The 20,618-nt window shown below is 48.4% G+C and overlaps 1 protein-coding gene across 1 annotated transcript in view; it reads right to left on the bottom strand.

Annotated features, from left to right (window-relative positions):
• LOC124009837 (microtubule cross-linking factor 1-like) overlaps positions 1-20,618 on the bottom strand; it is a 271,598-nt gene that overhangs the window by 35,169 nt on the left and 215,811 nt on the right. The window contains 5 exon segments of the mRNA XM_046322025.1: positions 4,474-5,022; positions 5,116-5,313; positions 5,315-5,476; positions 7,586-8,100; positions 8,542-8,789. Coding sequence (XP_046177981.1) covers positions 4,474-5,022; positions 5,116-5,313; positions 5,315-5,476; positions 7,586-8,100; positions 8,542-8,789 — 1,672 coding nt within the window.

The raw sequence follows: 20,618 nt of genomic DNA on the forward strand, positions 1-20,618 counted from the left end.
CTGAATAAGTGGTGAGTGGAGGCTGAAGAGACTGAAGCAGAGGGATACTGAATGAGTGGTAAGTGGAGGCTGAAGAGACTGAAGCAGAGGGATACTGAATAAGTGGTGAGTGGAGGCTGAAGGAGAGATTGGATGGAGCAAGAAGGAGCCAGAAACACCCTCTTAGTGTAGAAAAAAATGAAGCGCAATAGTAGTAGTACTGTAGTAATACTGTAGTAGTAGTGTAGTAGTACTGTAGTAGTACTGCACTTGGGGAAAATGCAGTAGAACACTGTGTGGAATGAGAAGGAAAAAAAGTAATTAAAAAGTAATTAAAAAGTAATAAAATATTACCATTACATTACCATAGTGTCAGTCAATGCTCTTTGATCTGAGAAGAAAACACCAGCACGGAGTTATGAAAATGTAAATGAGAATGTTAATTTAGTTTTTCCTAGTAGCCAAATCGTAGAGACGTGGAACGAATGGGTCGTTATGGAATCTCTTGCCCCCGGGAAAGAAAATACATCTCCCAAATGTCTAAACTAGTGAGAAATATGATTATGTGTGAATTTGCTTCATTTACTATCAATCCTCAATTAACATATTTAAATCATTTATAAGATACTGAATTCTCTTTTGGTCATTTGTAGCTCAGTTGGTCGAGCATGGTGCTTGTAACGTCACGGTAGTGGGTTGGATTCCCGGGACCACCACTATGTAAAATGTATGTACGCATGACTGTAAGTCACTTTGGATAGAAGTGTCTGCTAAATGGCATCATCTGATTAATATATATATATTAATATATATTCCATGATGTGGACAGTATTTTATTTTACCTTTATTTAACTAGGCAAGTCAGTTAAGAACAAATTCTTATTTCCAATGGCTGCCTAGGAACAGTGGGTTAACTGCCTGTTCAGGGGCAGAACGACAGATTTGTACCTTGTCAGCTCGGGGATATGAACTTGCAACCTTCCGGTTACTAGTCCAACGCTCTAACCACAAGGCTAGCCTGCCGCCTCTACACTCTAACCACTAGGCTACCCTGTCACCTCTACACTCTAACCACTAGGCTATCCTGCCGCCTCTACACTCTAACCACTAGTCTACCTGCCGCCTCTACACTCTAACCACTAGGCTACCCTGCCACCTCTACACTCTAACCACTAGTCTACCCTGCCGCCCCTCCACTCTAACCACTAGGCTACCTGCCACCCCTACACTCTAACCACTAGGCTACCTGCCACCCCTACACTCTAACCACTAGGCTACCTGCCACCCCTACACTCTAACCACTAGGCTACCTGCCACCCTTACACTCTAACCACTAGGCTACCCTGCCGCCCCTCCACTCTAACCACTAACCACTAGGCTACCCTGCCGCCTCTACACTCTAACCACTAGGCTATCCTGCCGCCTCTACACTCTAACCACTAGGCTCCCTGCCGCCTCTACACTCTAACCACTAGGCTACCCTGCCGCCCCTACACTCTAACCACTAGGCTACCCTGCCGCCCCTCCACTCTAACCACTAGGCTACCTGCCACCCCTACACTCTAACCACTAGGCTACCTGCCACCCCTACACTCTAACCACTAGGCTACCCTGCCTCCTCTACACTCTAACCACTAGGCTACCTGCCACCCCTACACTCTAACCACTAGGCTACCTGCCACCCCTACACTCTAACCACTAGGCTACCCTGCCGCCCCTCCACTCTAACCTCTAACCACTAGGTTACCCCCCCCCCCCCCCCTAAACTCTAACCACAACCTAGGGTGGCAGGGTAGCCTAGTGGTTAGAGTGTAGAGGAGGCAGGGTAGCCTAGTGGTTAGAGTGTAGAGGAGGCAGGGTAGCCTAGTGGTTAGAGTGTAGAGGTGGCAGGGTAGCCTAGTGGTTAGAGTGTAGAGGTGGCAGGGTAGCCTAGTGGTTAGAGTGTAGAGGTGGCAGGTAGCCTAGTGGTTAGAGTGTAGAGGTGGCAGGGTAGCCTAGTGGTTAGATCATTGGACTAGTAACCGGAAGGTTGCAAGTTCAAACCCCCGAGCTGACAAGGTACAAATCAGTCGTTCTGCCCCTGAACAGGCAGTTAACCCACTGTTCCTAGGCCGTCATTGAAAATAAGAATTTGTTCTTAACTGACTTGCCTGGTTAAATAAAGGTAAAATAAAATTTTTAAAAAAAGTCTACCTGCCGCCCCTACACTCTAACCACTAGGCTACCCTGCCACCCATACACTCTAACCACTAGGCTACCCTGCCTCCTCTACACTCTAACCACTAGGCTACCCTGCCAGCCCTACACTCTAACCACTAGGCTACCCTGCCACCTCTACACTCTAACCACTAGACTACCCTGCCGCCTCTACACTCTAACCACTAGGCTACCCTGCCGCCCCTCCACTCTAACCACTAACCACTAGGATACCTGCCGCCCCTCCACTCTAACCACTAGTCTACCTGCCGTCCCTACACTCTAACCACTAGTCTACCTGCCGCCCCTCCCCTCTAACCACTAGTCTACCCTCCCGCCCCTCCCCCTCTAACCACCAGTCTACCCTCCCGCCCCTCCCCCTCTAACCACTAGGCTACCCTCCCACCCCCCTCTAACCACTAGGCTACCCTGCCGCCCCTCCCCTCTAACCACTAGGCCGCCCCTGCCCTCTAACCACTAGGCTACCCTGCCGCCCCTCCCCTCTAACCACTAGGCTACCCTCCCGCCCCTCCCCCTCTAACCACTAGGCTACCTGCCGCCCCTCCCCTCTAACCACTAGGCTACCCTACCGCCCCTCCACTCTAACCACTAGGCTACCTGCCACCCCTCCACTCTAACCACTAGGCTACCCTCCCGCCCCTCCACTCTAACCACTAGGCTACCTGCCACCCCTCCACTCTAACCACTAGGCTACCCTCCCGCCCCTCCACTCTAACCACTAGGTTACCTGCCGCCCTCCACTCTAACCACTAGGCTACCCTCCCGCCCCTCCCCCTCTAACCACTAGGCTACCCTGCCTCCTCTACACTCTAACCACTAGGCTACCTGCCACCCCTACACTCTAACCACTAGGCTACCCTGCCGCCCCTCCACTCTAACCACTAACCACTAGGCTAACCTGCCGCCCCTCCCCTCTAACCACTAGGATACCTGCCGCCCTCCCCTCTAACCACTAGGATACCTGCCGCCCTCCACTCTAACCACTAGGCTACCTGCCGTCCCTACACTCTAACCACTAGGCTACCTGCCGCCCCTCCCCTCTAACCACTAGACTACCCTCCCGCCCCTCCCCCTCTAACCACTAGGCTATCCTCCCGCCCCTCCCCCTCTAACCACTAGGCTACCCTCCCGCCCCTCCCCCCTCTAACCACTAGGCTACCATCCCGCCCCTCCCACCTCTAACCACAAGGCTACCCTCCCGCCCCTCCACTCTAACCACTAGGCTACCCTCCCGCCCCTCCACTCTAACCACTAGGCTACCTGCCGCCCCTCCACTCTAACCACTAGGCTACCCTCCGCCCCTCCCCCTCTAACCACTAGGCTACCTGCCGCCCCTCCCCCTCTAACCACTAGGCTACCCTGCCGCCCCTCCCCTCTAACCACTAGGCTACCCTGCCGCCCCTCCCCTCTAACCACTAGGCTACCCTGCCGCCCCTCCCCTCTAACCACTAGGCTACCCTGCCGCCCCTCCCCTCTAACCACTAGGCTACCCTGCCGCCCCTCCCCCCTCTAACCACTAGGCTACCATCCCGCCCCTCCCCCTCTAACCACTAGGCTACCCTCCCGCCCCTCCCCCTCTAACCACTAGGCTACCATCCCGCCCCTCCCACCTCTAACCACGAGGCTACCCTCCCGCCCCTCCACTCTAACCACTAGGCTACCCTCCCGCCCCTCCACTCTAACCACTAGGCTACCTGCCGCCCCTCCACTCTAACCACTAGGCTACCCTCCCGCCCCTCCCGCCTCTAACCACTAGGCTACCTGCCACCCCTCCACTCTAACCACTAGGCTACCCTCCCGCCCCTCCCCCTCTAACCACTAGGCTACCTGCCGCCCCTCCCCTCTAACCACTAGGCTACCCTGCCGCCCCTCCCCTCTAACCACTAGGCTACCCTGCCGCCCCTCCCCTCTAACCACTAGGCTACCCTGCCGCCCCTCCCCTCTAACCACTAGGCTACCCTGCCGCCCCTCCCCTCTAACCACTAGGCTACCCTGCCGCCCCTCCCCTCTAACCACTAGGCTACCCTGCCGCCCCTCCCCTCTAACCACTAGGCTACCCTCCCGCCCCTCCCCCCCTCTAACCACTAGGCTACCTGCCGCCCCTCCCTTCTAACCACTAGGCACCACTAGACAGAACAGTGTTGCGTTTCCCTTTCTGTTGACGAGCCACGTAATCAATTCCAGAAATGGCGAAAATGGGTTTACCTTTTTGCCTACTAATGAGGGGCCTAAAATAGATGGTAGTAAACAAACAGTGAGTAGAGTGACAGTATTTACCTCCATACACCCCGCCTGGTTCCGGTCTCCTTCTCCATGCCTCCCCTCTCTGCTCTGGCCTGCAGACCCCAGTCTCTTCTCCTCCCTGATGCTCTGCTCCAACAGCTTCTTGTTAAGCAGACGGGCTGCGTTCTCTGCCAGCGTGTATCCAGGCGGGGCAGACAGGTCTTGGCGTATACTGACCACCTCCGGTGTCCTCTCCCCTCCTGTTCCCCCCGGCCCTCCCTGGGTCTCTACTATCAGCTGCACCGGGCTGGGAGAACGCCCGCGGACATTCCTCAGGAACTCCTGGGCTGCTCCAAAGGACCTGGGGTCTTTGGGGTCTGAGGGTGGTAGGCTGGGTACCCCTGGCCCCCCGGGAGGTGAGGGGTCAGGGGGAGCGGGGCGGGTGCGGCTTGGGGACTTGGTGAATTTGGACTGCAGGGGTTCGTAAGCTACGGGGGTGTGGTCTATGATGTTGAAGAGGCTGGACAGGCCGTCGTTGATGGTGGTGTGGACCGGAGAGTCCCTGGTGGTGGTGGAACGAGCCCAGGCCGACTCAGAGGCTCCCTGTTATTATACATTAACTCTTAGAGTGGCCTCAGGCAGCTGACTACAACAATACGTAGAGAAATATGACTGAGAATTAAAAACAATAACTACCTTCTGGGGGGTGGTGGGAGTCGGAACCCTGGGGCCGGTCGTGGAGCTGGAGGAGGCCCCTACAGGGAGGTCAGCCTTCGATGATGTCGACAACTTCCTCTGGAGCTTAGGAGAACCGTACTTAGGAGAACAACATGTCCGCTCGAACTTGGACTGGACTACAGGAGAGTACTGTATCTTCCGGATGTTTCTGGAGGGGGGAGGAGATGGGGGTGGAGCCTCCTCCTATAGGGGTGAGGCAGCGGTGGGGGGAGCTGGTGAGGTTGCGGAGGATGTCAGTCTGTAAGCCCACACTGATGGTCTGGGTGGTCTGGGTTCCCCGAGTCGTGAAACCATTGGTCTGACACGCCGTGTCTCGGAGCTATTAGGTTGAGAAGATAAAGTTGTAGACATTAGAAGAATAAACTACATATACATTGACTGGTTCGTGCACAGTGGCTTGCGAAACTTTTCACCCCCCCCCCCTTGGCATTTTTCGTACTTTGTTGCCTTACACCCTGGAATAAAAATTGATTTTTACATTTAAAAAAAAATAATTTGATTTAATCAATATGCCTACTACCACTTTGAAGATGCAAAATATTTTTTAATATGAAACAAGCAAGACATAAGACAAAAAAACAGAACTTGAGCGTGAATAACAAAAGTCAATACTTTGTAGAGTCACCCTTTTGCAGCAATTACAGCTGCAAGTCTCTTGGGGGTATGTCTCTATCAGCTTGGCACATCTAGGCACTGGGATTTTTGCCCATTCTTCAAGGCAAAACTGCTCCAGCTCCTTCAAGTTGGATGGGTTCTGCTGATATACAGCCATCTTTTAAGTCATACCACAGATTCTCAATTGGATTGAGGTCTGGGCTTTGACTTGGCAATTCCAAGACATTTAAATGTCTCCCCTTAAACCACTCGAGTGTTGCTTTAGCAGTACCCTTAGGGCCATTGTCCTGCTGGAAGGTGAACCTCTGTCCCAGTCTCAAATCTCTGGAAGACTGAAACAGGTTTCCCTCAAGAATTCCCCTGTATTTAGCGCCATCCATCATTCCTTCAATTCTGATCAGTTCCCCAGTCCCTGCTGATGAAAAACATGGTGTTCTCGGGGTGATGAGGTGTTGGGTTTGTGCCAGACATAGCATTTTCCTTGATGGCCAAAAAGCACAATTTTAGTCTTATCTGACCAGAGTGCCTTATTCCATATGTTTGGGGAGTCTCCCACATGCCTTTTAGCGAACACCAAACGTGTTTGCTTATTTTTGTCTTTCAGCAATGGCTTTTTTCTGGGCTCTCTTCCATAAAGCTAGCTCTGGAGTATACAGCTTAAAGTGGTCCTATGGACAGATACTCCAATCTCCGCTGTGGAGCTTTGCAGCTCCTTCAGGGTTATCTTTGGTCTCTTTGTTGCCTCTCTGATTAATGCTCTTCTTGCCTGGTCAGTGAGTTTTGTGGGCGTCCCAGTTTTGTTGTGGTTCCATATTTGTTCCATTTTTTAAATGATGGATTTAATGGTGCTTTATGTTTTTATGTTTTTATTATTTATGTTCAAAGTCTCAAGATATTTGTTTATAACCCAACCCTGATCTGTACTTCTCCACAACTTTGTCCCTGACCTGTTTGGAGAGGCTCCTTGGTCTTCATGGTGCCGCTCGCTTGGTGGTGGTGCCTCTTTCTTAGTGGTGTTGCAGACTCAGACTCAGAACAGGTGTATATATACTGAGATCATGTGACAGATCATGTGACAGATCATGTGACACTTAGATTGCACACAGGTGGACTATATTTAACAAATGATGTAACTTCTGAAGGTAACTGGTTGCACCAGATCTTATTTAGGGGCTTCATAGCAAAGAGGTGAATACATATGCACACACCACTTTTGCGATCTTTATTTTAATTTTATTTTTTAAACAAGTTATTTTTATAATTCCACTTCACCAATTTGGACTATTTTGTGTATGTCCATCACATGAAATCCAATTAAAAATCTATTTAAATGACAGGTTGTAATGCAACAAAATAGGAAAAACGCCAAGCGGGATGAATACTTTTGCAAGGCGCTGTACACAAGATAACCTTGACCTTTAGTTTAGAATGTACACAAGAAAATGTTTCTAAATCCTGTCCAAACAATTGAATTGGCCAATCAAGTTGCAGTGACATCTCAAAGATGATCAAAGGACATTGGATGCACCTGAGCTCAATTTGAAGTGCAAAAGGGTGCGAAAACTTATGTAAATTAGATATTTCTGTCTTTTATTTTCAATAAATCTGAAAGAATTTGTTAAAATATGTTTTCTCTTAGTCATTGTGTGTAGATGGGTAAGAATAGTTATTTATTTAATACATTTTGAATTCATGCTGTAACACAACAAAATGTGGAATAAGTGAAGGTTCACTTTCTGACGACACTGAATACAATAGAAAGGTGAACTAAGTGAAACGTACAGCTAGGTAAACAACAACAACGTGAACAGACCTGTCTGTGTTGCTCCAGGAGGTCCGAGGTACCAGGGCCTGAGCGGTAGTTCCTTACGGAGAAGGCCACCTCCTTCATGTCATCACTGAGGTTCCGTGACAGCTGCAGCTCCAGAGACGAGGCGTACCCCACCGTGGGGATGGGGCCCACGCCAGACGGAACCCTAAGTCCGCCTCCCAGTCCACCACCACCCTCTAATAACTCCTTATGACAGGTGGAGGGCCACCTACCATTACCAAATACCTCGTCTGGTCCCCCTACCCCAGGGGGATCCCCCACCTCACCGCCACCCCCTCGCCCCTTGGTCCCTTTGGGGTACATGTGGTCCTGTTCAGGGGTTCCTGGGGGTCGGGTGGGGCTGTGGGAGACATGGACACTTGCCCCCCCTCCTCTGTTACCCCCGTTACCCCTGAGAGGGGAGTGCTGGCAGAGGGGATGGGGTTCAGGGCTGGACAGGGTGTTAGTAGTAAGCGTAGCACTGGTTGTCAGGAACCACAAGGCTGGCTGGAATGGTTCTGGAACTCATAGAGAGAGAATTCAGAATGATTGGAATTTAGAATGATTCAAATGATTAGAGTGATCGGAATTTAGAATGATTGGAATTTAGAATGATTCAAATGATTAGAATGATCAGAATTTAGAATGATTCAAATGACTCAAATGATTAGCATGATTGGAATTTAGAATGATTCACATGATTATAATTAGAAGGGAAATAAATAATCTCCACAAGGTGGGAAGATGACAGTAAAACATAGGGTATGTTTCTGAATTTAGATTTAAAAAGCTTTATTGTCCACACACAATGTGAAAATGTGCTTGCAGGCCCCACCATAACACGATTGAAATTTAATTTTGATATAAAGTGAGAAAACACATTTGCCATCTTTGTCTTCACATTAACATGATTGCAATTCCAAAAACAAAAAATGCTTAAACAGTTGGAGCATCAGTACCTGACTTGGGCCGTTCTGCCCAGGCTTCCATGGGTGTGGGGGTGTGGTGGCCTGGTGTAGGGGAGGGGCCAGGGACAGGAAAGCCCCACCCCTTACTGTTGAACTCCTCTATGTACTTCAGGTCATCAGGTGAAAGGGGTGGGGTCACGTCGTCACGGCCACAGTCACCATGCCGACTCTTGTCAGGCAGGAAAGGAGAGCTGTCCATCAGACGCTGGAAGTCACTCATAGAACAGACTGACTTAGCCCTGAGGAGGATGAGACGAGAATAAAGCATTAAACTACTACATTACCAAAAACATGTTTCAAGGATAGGATCAGAGAGGACAGTGAAGGAGAGAAAGGAGAGAGAGGACAGAGAAGGAGAGAGAGGAGAGAGAAGGAGAGAGAGGACAGAGAAGGAGAGAGGAGGAGAGAGAGAAGGGGAGAGAGGAGGAGAGAGAGGACAGAGAAGGAGAGAGAGGAGAGAGAAGGAGAGAGAGGACAGAGAAGGAGAGAGGAGAGAGGAGGAGAGAGAGGAGAGAGAGGAGAGAGGAGGAGAGAGAGGACAGAGAAGGAGAGAGAGGAGAGAGAGAAGGAGAGAGAGGAGAGAGAGGAGAGAGAAGGAGAGAGAGGAGAGAGAAGGAGAGAGAGGAGAGAGAAGGAGAGAGAGGAGAGAGAGGAGGAGAGAGAGGAGAGAGGAGGAGAGAGAGGAGAGAGAAGGAGAGAGAGGAGAGAGAGAGAGAGAGGAGGAGAGAGAGGAGAGAGAAGGAGAGAGAGGAGAGAGAAGGAGAGAGAGGAGAGAGAAGGAGAGAGAGGAGAGAGAGGAGAGAGAAGGAGAGAGAGGAGAGAGGAGGAGAGAGAGGAGAGAGAAGGAGAGAGAGGAGAGAGAGGAGAGAGGAGGAGAGAGAGGAGAGAGAAGGAGAGAGAGAGAGAGAGGAGAGAGGAGGAGAGGGAGAGAGAGGAGAGAGAGGAGAGAGGAGGAGAGAGAGAGAGAGAGAGAGAGAGAGAGAGAGAGGAGAGAGGAGGAGAGAGAGGGAGAGAGAAGGAGAGAGAGGAGAGAGGAGAGAGAGAGAGAGAGAGAGGAGAGAGGAGAGAGAGAGGAGAGAGAGGAGAGAGAGGAGAGAGAGGAGAGAGGAGGAGAGAGAGGAGAGAGAAGGAGAGAGAGGAGAGAGAGGAGAGAGGAGGAGAGAGAGGAGAGAGAAGGAGAGAGAGGAGAGAGAAGGAGAGAGAGGAGAGAGAAGGAGAGAGAGGAGAGAGGAGGAGAGAGAGGACAGAGAAGGAGAGAGAGGACAGAGAAGGAGAGAGGAGAGAGAGGAGAGAGGAGGAGAGAGAGGGAGAGAGAGGAGAGAGAAGGAGAGAGAGGAGAGAGGAGGAGAGAGAGGAGAGAGAGGAGAGAGAGGAGAGAGAAGGAGAGAGAGGAGAGAGAAGGAGAGATAGGACAGAGAAGGAGAGAGAGGAGAGAGGAGGAGAGAGAGGAGAGAGAAGGAGAGAGAGGAGAGAGAGGAGAGAGGAGGAGAGAGAGGAGAGAGAAGGAGAGAGAGGAGAGAGAAGGAGAGAGAGGAGAGAGAGGAGAGAGGAGGAGAGAGAGGACAGAGAAGGAGAGAGAGGACAGAGAAGGAGAGAGGAGAGAGGAGGAGAGAGGACAGAGAAGGAGAGAGAGGAGAGAGAGGACAGAGAAGGAGAGAGGAGAGAGGAGGAGAGAGAGAAGGAGAGAGAGGAGAGAGGAGGAGAGAGAGGACAGAGAAGGAGAGAGAGGACAGAGAGAAGGAGAGAGAGGAGAGAGGAGGAGAGAGAGGACAGAGAAGGAGAGAGAAGGAGAGAGAGGAGAGAGAGGACAGAGAAGGAGAGAGAAGGAGAGAGAGGAGAGAGGAGGAGAGAGAGGAGAGAGAAGGAGAGAGAGGAGAGAGAAGGAGAGAGAGGAGAGAGGAGGAGAGAGAGGAGAGAGAGGACAGAGAAGGAGAGAGGAGAGAGAAGGAGAGAGAGGACAGAGATGGATCAGAGAGGAGAGAGAGGACAGAAGGATTAGAGAGGACAGAGAAGGAGAGAGAGGACAGAGAAGGATCAGAGAGGACAGAGAAGGAGAAAGAGGACAGAGGAGGAGAGCGTGATCATTAGTACTGAATAATAATATATGCCATTTAGCAGACGCTTTTATCCAAAGCGACTTACAGTCATGTGTGCATACATTCTACGTATGGGTGGTTCCGGGGATCGAACCCACTACCCTGGCGTTACAAGTGCCATGCTCTACCAACTGAGCTACAGAAGGATTATTATTATTATTATATTATATATCATTAGTACTGCATCAAAATTCTCTTACTAGAAGAAAGATATAGGTTGATACATTGACTGGTCCCCAAAAAGGTAGAGTAGATATCTCTTTGACATATAAACAGTGTTTTTCAGCCTCTTTGTTGTCCTAATTTCCTGAAACTCTTAAAATAACCTAAAAACATATAATCTGCTCTCAAAAAATATAAAGTTAATGCGTTTCATTTGATGAGGGATCACTTTAAAACGATTCATTCATTGACTGTAAGGCTACAATGACTTGGATCATATCCTCTCCCAAAGAGACTTGGATCATATCCCCTCCTAAAGAGACTTGGATCATATCCCCTCCTAAAGAGACTTGGATCATATCCCCTCCTAAAGAGACTTGGATCATATCCCCTCCCAAAGAGACTTGGATCATATCCCCTCCTAAAGAGACTTTGATCATATCCCCTCCTAAAGAGACTTGGATCATATCCCCTCCTAAAGAGACTTGGATCATATCCCCTCCTAAAGAGACTTGGATCATATCCCCTCCCATAGAGACTTGGATCATATCCCCCAAAGAGACTTGGATCATATTTCCCAAAGAGACTTGGATCATATCCCCTCCCAAAGAGACTTGGATCATATCGTCTCCCAAAGAGACTTAGATCATATCCCCTCCCAAAGAGACTTTGATCATATCCCCTCCCAAAGAGACTTTGATCATATCCCCTCCCAAAGAGACTTGGATCATATCCTCTCCCAAAGAGACTTGGATCATATCCCCTCCTAAAGAGACTTGGATCATATCCCCTCCTAAAGAGACTTGGATCATATCCCCTCCCAAAGAGACTTGGATCATATCCCCTCCTAAAGAGACTTGGATCATATCCCCTCCCAAAGAGACTTGGGTCATATCCCCTCCCAAAGAGACTTGGATCATATCCCCTCCTAAAGAGACTTGGATCATATCTCGTCCCAAAGAGACTTGGATCATATCCCCTCCTGAAGAGACTTGGATCATATCCTCTCCCAAAGAGACTTGGATCATATCCCCTCCCAAAGAGACTTGGATCCTTGCCTCTCCCAAAGAGACTTGGATCATATCCCCTCCCAAAGAGACTTGGATCATATCCCCTCCTAAAGAGACTTGGATCATATTTCCCAAAGAGACTTGGAACATATCCCCTCCCAAAGAGACTTGGATCATATCCCCTCCCAAAGAGACTTGGATCATATCCCCTCCCAAAGAGACTTGGATCATATCCTCTCCTAAAGAGACTTGGATCATATCCCCTCCCAAAGAGACTTGGATCATATCCCCTCCCAAAGAGACTTGGATCATATCCCCTCCCAAAGAGACTTGGATCATATCGTCTCCCAAAGAGACTTGGATCATATCGTCTCCCAAAGAGACTTGGATCATATCCCCTCCCAAAGAGACTTGGATCATATTTCCCAAAGAGACTTGGATCATATCCCCTCCTAAAGAGACTTGGATCATATCCCCTCCTAAAGAGACTTGGATCATATCCCCTCCCAAAGAGACTTGGATCATATCCCCTCCCGAAGAGACTTGGATCATATCCCCTCCCAAAGAGACTTGGATCATATCCCCTCCCAAAGAGACTTGGATCATATCCTCTCCCAAAGATACTTGGATCATATCGTCTCCCAAAGAGACTTGGATCATATCCCCTCCCCAAGAGACTTGGATCATATCCCCTCCCCAAGAGACTTGGATCATATTTCCCAAAGAGACTTGGATCATATCCCCTCCTAAAGAGACTTGGATCATATCCCCTCCTAAAGAGACTTGGATCATATCCCCTCCTAAAGAGACTTGGATCATATCCCCTCCCAGAGACTTGGATCATATCCCCTCCCAGAGACTTGGATCATATTCCCTCCCAAAGAGACTTGGATCATATCCCCTCCCATAGAGACTTGGATCATATCCCCTCCCAAAGAGACTTGGATCATATCCCCTCCCAAAGAGACTTGGATCATATCCTCTCCCAAAGAGACTTGGATCATATCCCCTCCCAAAGAGACTTGGATCATATCCCCTCCCATAGAGACTTGGATCATATCCTCTCCCAAAGAGACTTGGATCATATCCCCTCCCAAAGAGACTTGGATCATATCCCCTCCTAAAGAGACTTGGATCATATCCCCTCCCAAAGAGACTTGGATCATATCCCCTCCCAAAGAGACTTGGATCATATCCCCTCCCAAAGAGACTTGGATCATATCCCCTCCTAAAGAGACTTGGATCATATCTCCTCCCAAAGAGACTTGGATCATATCCCCTCCCGAAGAGACTTGGATCATATCCTCTCCCAAAGAGACTTGGATCATATCCTCTCCCAAAGAGACTTGGATCATATCCTCTCCCAAAGAGACTTGGATCATATCCTATCCAAAAGAGACTTGGATCCTTGCCTCTCCCAAAGAGACTTGGATCATATCCCCTCCCAAAGAGACTTGGATCATATCCCCTTCTAAAGAGACTTGGATCATATTTCCCAAAGAGACTTGGAACATATCCCCTCCCAAAGAGACTTGGATCATATCCCCTCCCAAAGAGACTTGGATCATATCCTCTCCTAAAGAGACTTGGATCATATCCCCTCCCAAAGAGACTTGGATCATATCCCCTCCCAAAGAGACTTGGATCATATCCCCTCCCAAAGAGACTTGGATCATATCGTCTCCCAAAGAGACTTGGATCATATCGTCTCCCAAAGAGACTTGGATCATATCCCCTCCCAAAGAGACTTGGATCATATCCCCTCCCAAAGAGACTTGGATCATATTTCCCAAAGAGACTTGGATCATATCCCCTCCTAAAGAGACTTGGATCATATCCCCTCCTAAAGAGACTTGGATCATATCCCCTCCCGAAGAGACTTGGATCATATCCCCTCCCGAAGAGACTTGGATCATATCCCCTCCCATAGAGACTTGGATCATATCCCCTCCCAAAGAGACTTGGATCATATCCCCTCCCAAAGAGACTTGGATCATATCCCCTCCCAAAGAGACTTGGATCATATCCTCTCCCAAAGATACTTGGATCATATCGTCTCCCAAAGAGACTTGGATCATATCCCCTCCCCAAGAGACTTGGATCATATCCCCTCCCAAAGAGACTTGGATCATATTTCCCAAAGAGACTTGGATCATATCCCCTCCTAAAGAGACTTGGATCATATCCCCTCCTAAAGAGACTTGGATCATATCCCCTCCTAAAGAGACTTGGATCATATTCCCTCCCAAAGAGACTTGGATCATATTCCCTCCCATAGAGACTTGGATCATATCCCCTCCCAAAGAGACTTGGATCATATCCCCTCCCAAAGAGACTTGGATCATATCCCCTCCCAAAGAGACTTGGATCATATCCCCTCCCAAAGAGACTTGGATCATATCCTCTCCCAAAGAGACTTGGATCATATCCCCTCCCAAAGAGACTTGGATCATATCCCCTCCCATAGAGACTTGGATCATATCCTCTCCCAAAGAGACTTGGATCATATCCCCTCCCAAAGAGACTTGGATCATATCCCCTCCTAAAGAGACTTGGAACATATCCCCTCCTAAAGAGACTTGGATCATATCCCCTCCTAAAGAGACTTGGATCATATCCCCTCCTAAAGAGACTTGGATCATATCCCCTCCTAAAGAGACTTGGATCATATCCCCTCCTAAAGAGACTTGGATCATATCCCATCCTAAAGAGACTTGGATCATATCCCCTCCTAAAGAGACTTGGATCATATCCCCTCCTAAAGAGACTTGGATCATATCCCCTCCCAAAGAGACTTGGATCATATCCTCTCATAAAGACACTTGGATCATATCCCCTCCCAAAGAGACTTGGATCATATCCCCTCCCAAAGAGACTTGGATCATATCCCCTCCCAAAGAGACTTGGATCATATCGTCTCCCAAAGAGACTTGGATCATATCCCCTCCCAAAGAGACTTGGATCATATCCCCTCCCAAAGAGACTTGGATCATATCGTCTCCCAAAGAGACTTGGATCATATCCCCTCCCAAAGAGACTTGGATCATATCCCCTCCCAAAGAGACTTGGATCATATCCTCTCCCAAAGATACTTGGATCATATCGTCTCCCAAAGAGACTTGGATCATATCCCCTCCCCAAGAGACTTGGATCATATCCCCTCCCAAAGAGACTTGGATCATATTTCCCAAAGAGACTTGGATCATATCCCCTCCTAAAGAGACTTGGATCATATCCCCTCCCAAAGAGACTTGGATCATATCCCCTCCCAAAGAGACTTGGATCATATTTCCCAAAGAGACTTGGATCATATCCCCTCCTAAAGAGACTTGGATCATATCCCCTCCTAAAGAGACTTGGATCATATCCCCTCCCAAAGAGACTTGGATCATATCCCCTCCCGAAGAGACTTGGATCATATCCCCTCCCAAAGAGACTTGGATCATATCCCCTCCCAAAGAGACTTGGATCATATCCCCTCCCAAAGAGACTTGGATCATATCCTCTCCCAAAGATACTTGGATCATATCGTCTCCCAAAGAGACTTGGATCATATCCCCTCCCCAAGAGACTTGGATCATATCCCCTCCCCAAGAGACTTGGATCATATTTCCCAAAGAGACTTGGATCATATCCTCCTAAAGAGACTTGGATCATATCCCCTCCTAAAGAGACTTGGATCATATCCCCTCCTAAAGAGACTTGGATCATATCCTCCCAGAGACTTGGATCATATCCCCTCCCAGAGACTTGGATCATATTCCCTCCCAAAGAGACTTGGATCATATCCCCTCCCATAGAGACTTGGATCATATCCCCTCCCAAAGAGACTTGGATCATATCCCCTCCCAAAGAGACTTGGATCATATCCCCTCCCAAAGAGACTTGGATCATATCCTCTCCCAAAGAGACTTGGATCATATCCCCTCCCAAAGAGACTTGGATCATATCCCCTCCCATAGAGACTTGGATCATATCCTCTCCCAAAGAGACTTGGATCATATCCCCTCCCAAAGAGACTTGGATCATATCCCCTCCTAAAGAGACTTGGATCATATCCCCTCCCAAAGAGACTTGGATCATATCCCCTCCCAAAGAGACTTGGATCATATCCCCTCCCAAAGAGACTTGGATCATATCCCCTCCTAAAGAGACTTGGATCATATCTCCTCCCAAAGAGACTTGGATCATATCCCCTCCCGAAGAGACTTGGATCATATCCTCTCCCAAAGAGACTTGGATCATATCCTCTCCCAAAGAGACTTGGATCATATCCTATCCAAAAGAGACTTGGATCCTTGCCTCTCCCAAAGAGACTTGGATCATATCCCCTCCCAAAGAGACTTGGATCATATCCCCTTCTAAAGAGACTTGGATCATATTTCCCAAAGAGACTTGGAACATATCCCCTCCCAAAGAGACTTGGATCATATCCCCTCCCAAAGAGACTTGGATCATATCCTCTCCTAAAGAGACTTGGATCATATCCCCTCCCAAAGAGACTTGGATCATATCCCCTCCCAAAGAGACTTGGATCATATCCCCTCCCAAAGAGACTTGGATCATATCGTCTCCCAAAGAGACTTGGATCATATCGTCTCCCAAAGAGACTTGGATCATATCCCCTCCCAAAGAGACTTGGATCATATCCCCTCCCAAAGAGACTTGGATCATATTTCCCAAAGAGACTTGGATCATATCCCCTCCTAAAGAGACTTGGATCATATCCCCTCCTAAAGAGACTTGGATCATATCCCCTCCCGAAGAGACTTGGATCATATCCCCTCCCGAAGAGACTTGGATCATATCCCCTCCCATAGAGACTTGGATCATATCCCCTCCCAAAGAGACTTGGATCATATCCCCTCCCAAAGAGACTTGGATCATATCCCCTCCCAAAGAGACTTGGATCATATCCTCTCCCAAAGATACTTGGATCATATCGTCTCCCAAAGAGACTTGGATCATATCCCCTCCCCAAGAGACTTGGATCATATCCCCTCCCAAAGAGACTTGGATCATATTTCCCAAAGAGACTTGGATCATATCCCCTCCTAAAGAGACTTGGATCATATCCCCTCCTAAAGAGACTTGGATCATATCCCCTCCTAAAGAGCCTTGGATCATATTCCCTCCCAAAGAGACTTGGATCATATTCCCTCCCATAGAGACTTGGATCATATCCCCTCCCAAAGAGACTTGGATCATATCCCCTCCCAAAGAGACTTGGATCATATCCCCTCCCAAAGAGACTTGGATCATATCCCTCCCAAAGAGACTTGGATCATATCCTCTCCCAAAGAGACTTGGATCATATCCCCTCCCAAAGAGACTTGGATCATATCCCCTCCCATAGAGACTTGGATCATATCCTCTCCCAAAGAGACTTGGATCATATCCCCTCCCAAAGAGACTTGGATCATATCCCTCCTAAAGAGACTTGGAACATATCCCCTCCTAAAGAGACTTGGATCATATCCCCTCCTAAAGAGACTTGGATCATATCCCCTCCTAAAGAGACTTGGATCATATCCCCTCCTAAAGAGACTTGGATCATATCCCTCCTAAAGAGACTTGGATCATATCCCATCCTAAAGAGACTTGGATCATATCCCCTCCTAAAGAGACTTGGATCATATCCCCTCCTAAAGAGACTTGGATCATATCCCCTCCCAAAGAGACTTGGATCATATCCTCTCATAAAGACACTTGGATCATATCCCCTCCCAAAGAGACTTGGATCATATCCCCTCCCAAAGAGACTTGGATCATATCCCCTCCCAAAGAGACTTGGATCATATCGTCTCCCAAAGAGACTTGGATCATATCCCCTCCCAAAGAGACTTGGATCATATCCTCTCCCAAAGAGACTTGGATCATATCCCCTCCCAAAGAGACTTGGATCCTTGCCTCTCCCAAAGAGACTTGGATCATATCCCCTCCCAAAGAGACTTGGATCATATCCCCTCCCAAAGAGACTTGGATCATATCCCCTCCCAAAGAGACTTGGATCATATCCCCTCCCGAAGAGACTTGGATCATATCCCCTCCCGAAGAGACTTGGATCATATCCTCCCGAAGAGACTTGGATCATATCCTCCCCAAAGAGACTTGGATCTTATCCCTCCCAAAGAGACTTGGATCATATCCCCTCCCAAAGAGACTTGGATCATATCCTCTCCCAAAGATACTTGGATCATATCCCCTCCCAAAGAGACTTGGATCATATCCCCTCCCCAAGAGACTTGGATCATATCCCCTCCCAAAGAGACTTGGATCATATTTCCCAAAGAGACTTGGATCATATCCCCTCCTAAAGAGACTTGGATCATATCCCCTCCTAAAGAGACTTGGATCATATCCCCTCCCAAAGAGACTTGGATCATATTCCCTCCCAAAGAGACTTGGATCATATCCCCTCCCATAGAGACTTGGATCATATCCCCTCCCATAGAGACTTGGATCATATCCCCTCCCAAAGAGACTTGGATCATATCCCCTCCCAAAGAGACTTGGATCATATCCTCTCCCAAAGAGACTTGGATCATATCCCCTCCCAAAGAGACTTGGATCATATCCCCTCCCATAGAGACTTGGATCATATCCTCTCCCAAAGAGACTTGGATCATATCCCCTCCCAAAGAGACTTGGATCATATCCCCTCCTAAAGAGACTTGGATCATATCCCCTCCCAAAGAGACTTGGATCATATCCCCTCCTAAAGAGACTTGGATCATATCCCCTCCCAAAGAGACTTGGATCATATCCCCTCCCAAAGAGACTTGGATCATATCCCCTCCTAAAGAGACTTGGATCATATCTCCTCCCAAAGAGACTTGGATCATATCCCCTCCCAAAGAGACTTGGATCATATCCCCTCCTGAAGAGACTTGGATCATATCCCCTCCTGAAGAGACTTGGATCATATCCTCTCCCAAAGAGACTTGGATCATATCCCCTCCCAAAGAGACTTGGATCCTTGCCTCTCCCAAAGAGACTTGGATCATATCCCCTCCCAAAGAGACTTGGATCATATCCCCTTCTAAAGAGACTTGGATCATATTTCCCAAAGAGACTTGGAACATATCCCCTCCCAAAGAGACTTGGATCATATCCCCTCCCAAAGAGACTTGGATCATATCCTCTCCTAAAGAGACTTGGATCATATCCCCTCCCAAAGAGACTTGGATCATATCCCCTCCCAAAGAAACTTGGATCATATCGTCTCCCAAAGAGACTTGGATCATATCCCCTCCCAAAGAGACTTGGATCATATCCCCTCCTAAAGAGACTTGGATCATATCCCCTCCTAAAGAGACTTGGATCATATCCCCTCCTAAAGAGACTTGGATCATATCCCATCCTAAAGAGACTTGGATCATATCCCCTCCTAAAGAGACTTGGATCATATCCCCTCCTAAAGAGACTTGGATCATATCCCCTCCCAAAGAGACTTGGATCATATCCTCTCATAAAGACACTTGGATCATATCCCCTCCCAAAGAGACTTGGATCATATCCCCTCCCAAAGAGACTTGGATCATATCCCCTCCCAAAGAGACTTGGATCATATCCTCCCAAAGAGACTTGGATCATATCCCCTCCCAAAGAGACTTGGATCATATCCTCCCAAAGAGACTTGGATCATATCCTCCCAAAGAGACTTGGATCATATCCTCCCAAAGAGACTTGGATCATATCCCCCCAAAGAGACTTGGATCATATCCTCTCCCAAAGATACTTGGATCATATCGTCTCCCAAAGAGACTTGGATCATATCCCCTCCCCAAGAGACTTGGATCATATCCCCTCCCAAAGAGACTTGGATCATATTTCCCAAAGAGACTTGGATCATATCCCCTCCTAAAGAGACTTGGATCATATCCCCTCCCAAAGAGACTTGGATCATATCCCCTCCCAAAGAGACTTGGATCATATTTCCCAAAGAGACTTGGATCATATCCCCTCCTAAAGAGACTTGGATCATATCCTCCTAAAGAGACTTGGATCATATCCCCTCCCAAAGAGACTTGGATCATATCCCCTCCCGAAGAGACTTGGATCATATCCCCTCCCAAAGAGACTTGGATCATATCCCCTCCCAAAGAGACTTGGATCATATCCCCTCCCAAAGAGACTTGGATCATATCCTCTCCCAAAGATACTTGGATCATATCGTCTCCCAAAGAGACTTGGATCATATCCCCTCCCCAAGAGACTTGGATCATATCCCCTCCCCAAGAGACTTGGATCATATTTCCCAAAGAGACTTGGATCATATCCCCTCCTAAAGAGACTTGGATCATATCCCCTCCTAAAGAGACTTGGATCATATCCCCTCCTAAAGAGACTTGGATCATATCCCCTCCCAGAGACTTGGATCATATCCCCTCCCAGAGACTTGGATCATATTCCCTCCCAAAGAGACTTGGATCATATCCCCTCCCATAGAGACTTGGATCATATCCCCTCCCAAAGAGACTTGGATCATATCCCCTCCCAAAGAGACTTGGATCATATCCCCTCCCAAAGAGACTTGGATCATATCCTCTCCCAAAGAGACTTGGATCATATCCCCTCCCAAAGAGACTTGGATCATATCCCCTCCCATAGAGACTTGGATCATATCCTCTCCCAAAGAGACTTGGATCATATCCCCTCCCAAAGAGACTTGGATCATATCCCCTCCTAAAGAGACTTGGATCATATCCCCTCCCAAAGAGACTTGGATCATATCCCCTCCCAAAGAGACTTGGATCATATCCCCTCCCAAAGAGACTTGGATCATATCCCCTCCTAA

Source organism: Oncorhynchus gorbuscha, linkage group LG22 (genome assembly GCF_021184085.1).
Source record: "Oncorhynchus gorbuscha isolate QuinsamMale2020 ecotype Even-year linkage group LG22, OgorEven_v1.0, whole genome shotgun sequence".
Classification (NCBI taxonomy): Eukaryota; Metazoa; Chordata; class Actinopteri; order Salmoniformes; family Salmonidae; genus Oncorhynchus; species Oncorhynchus gorbuscha.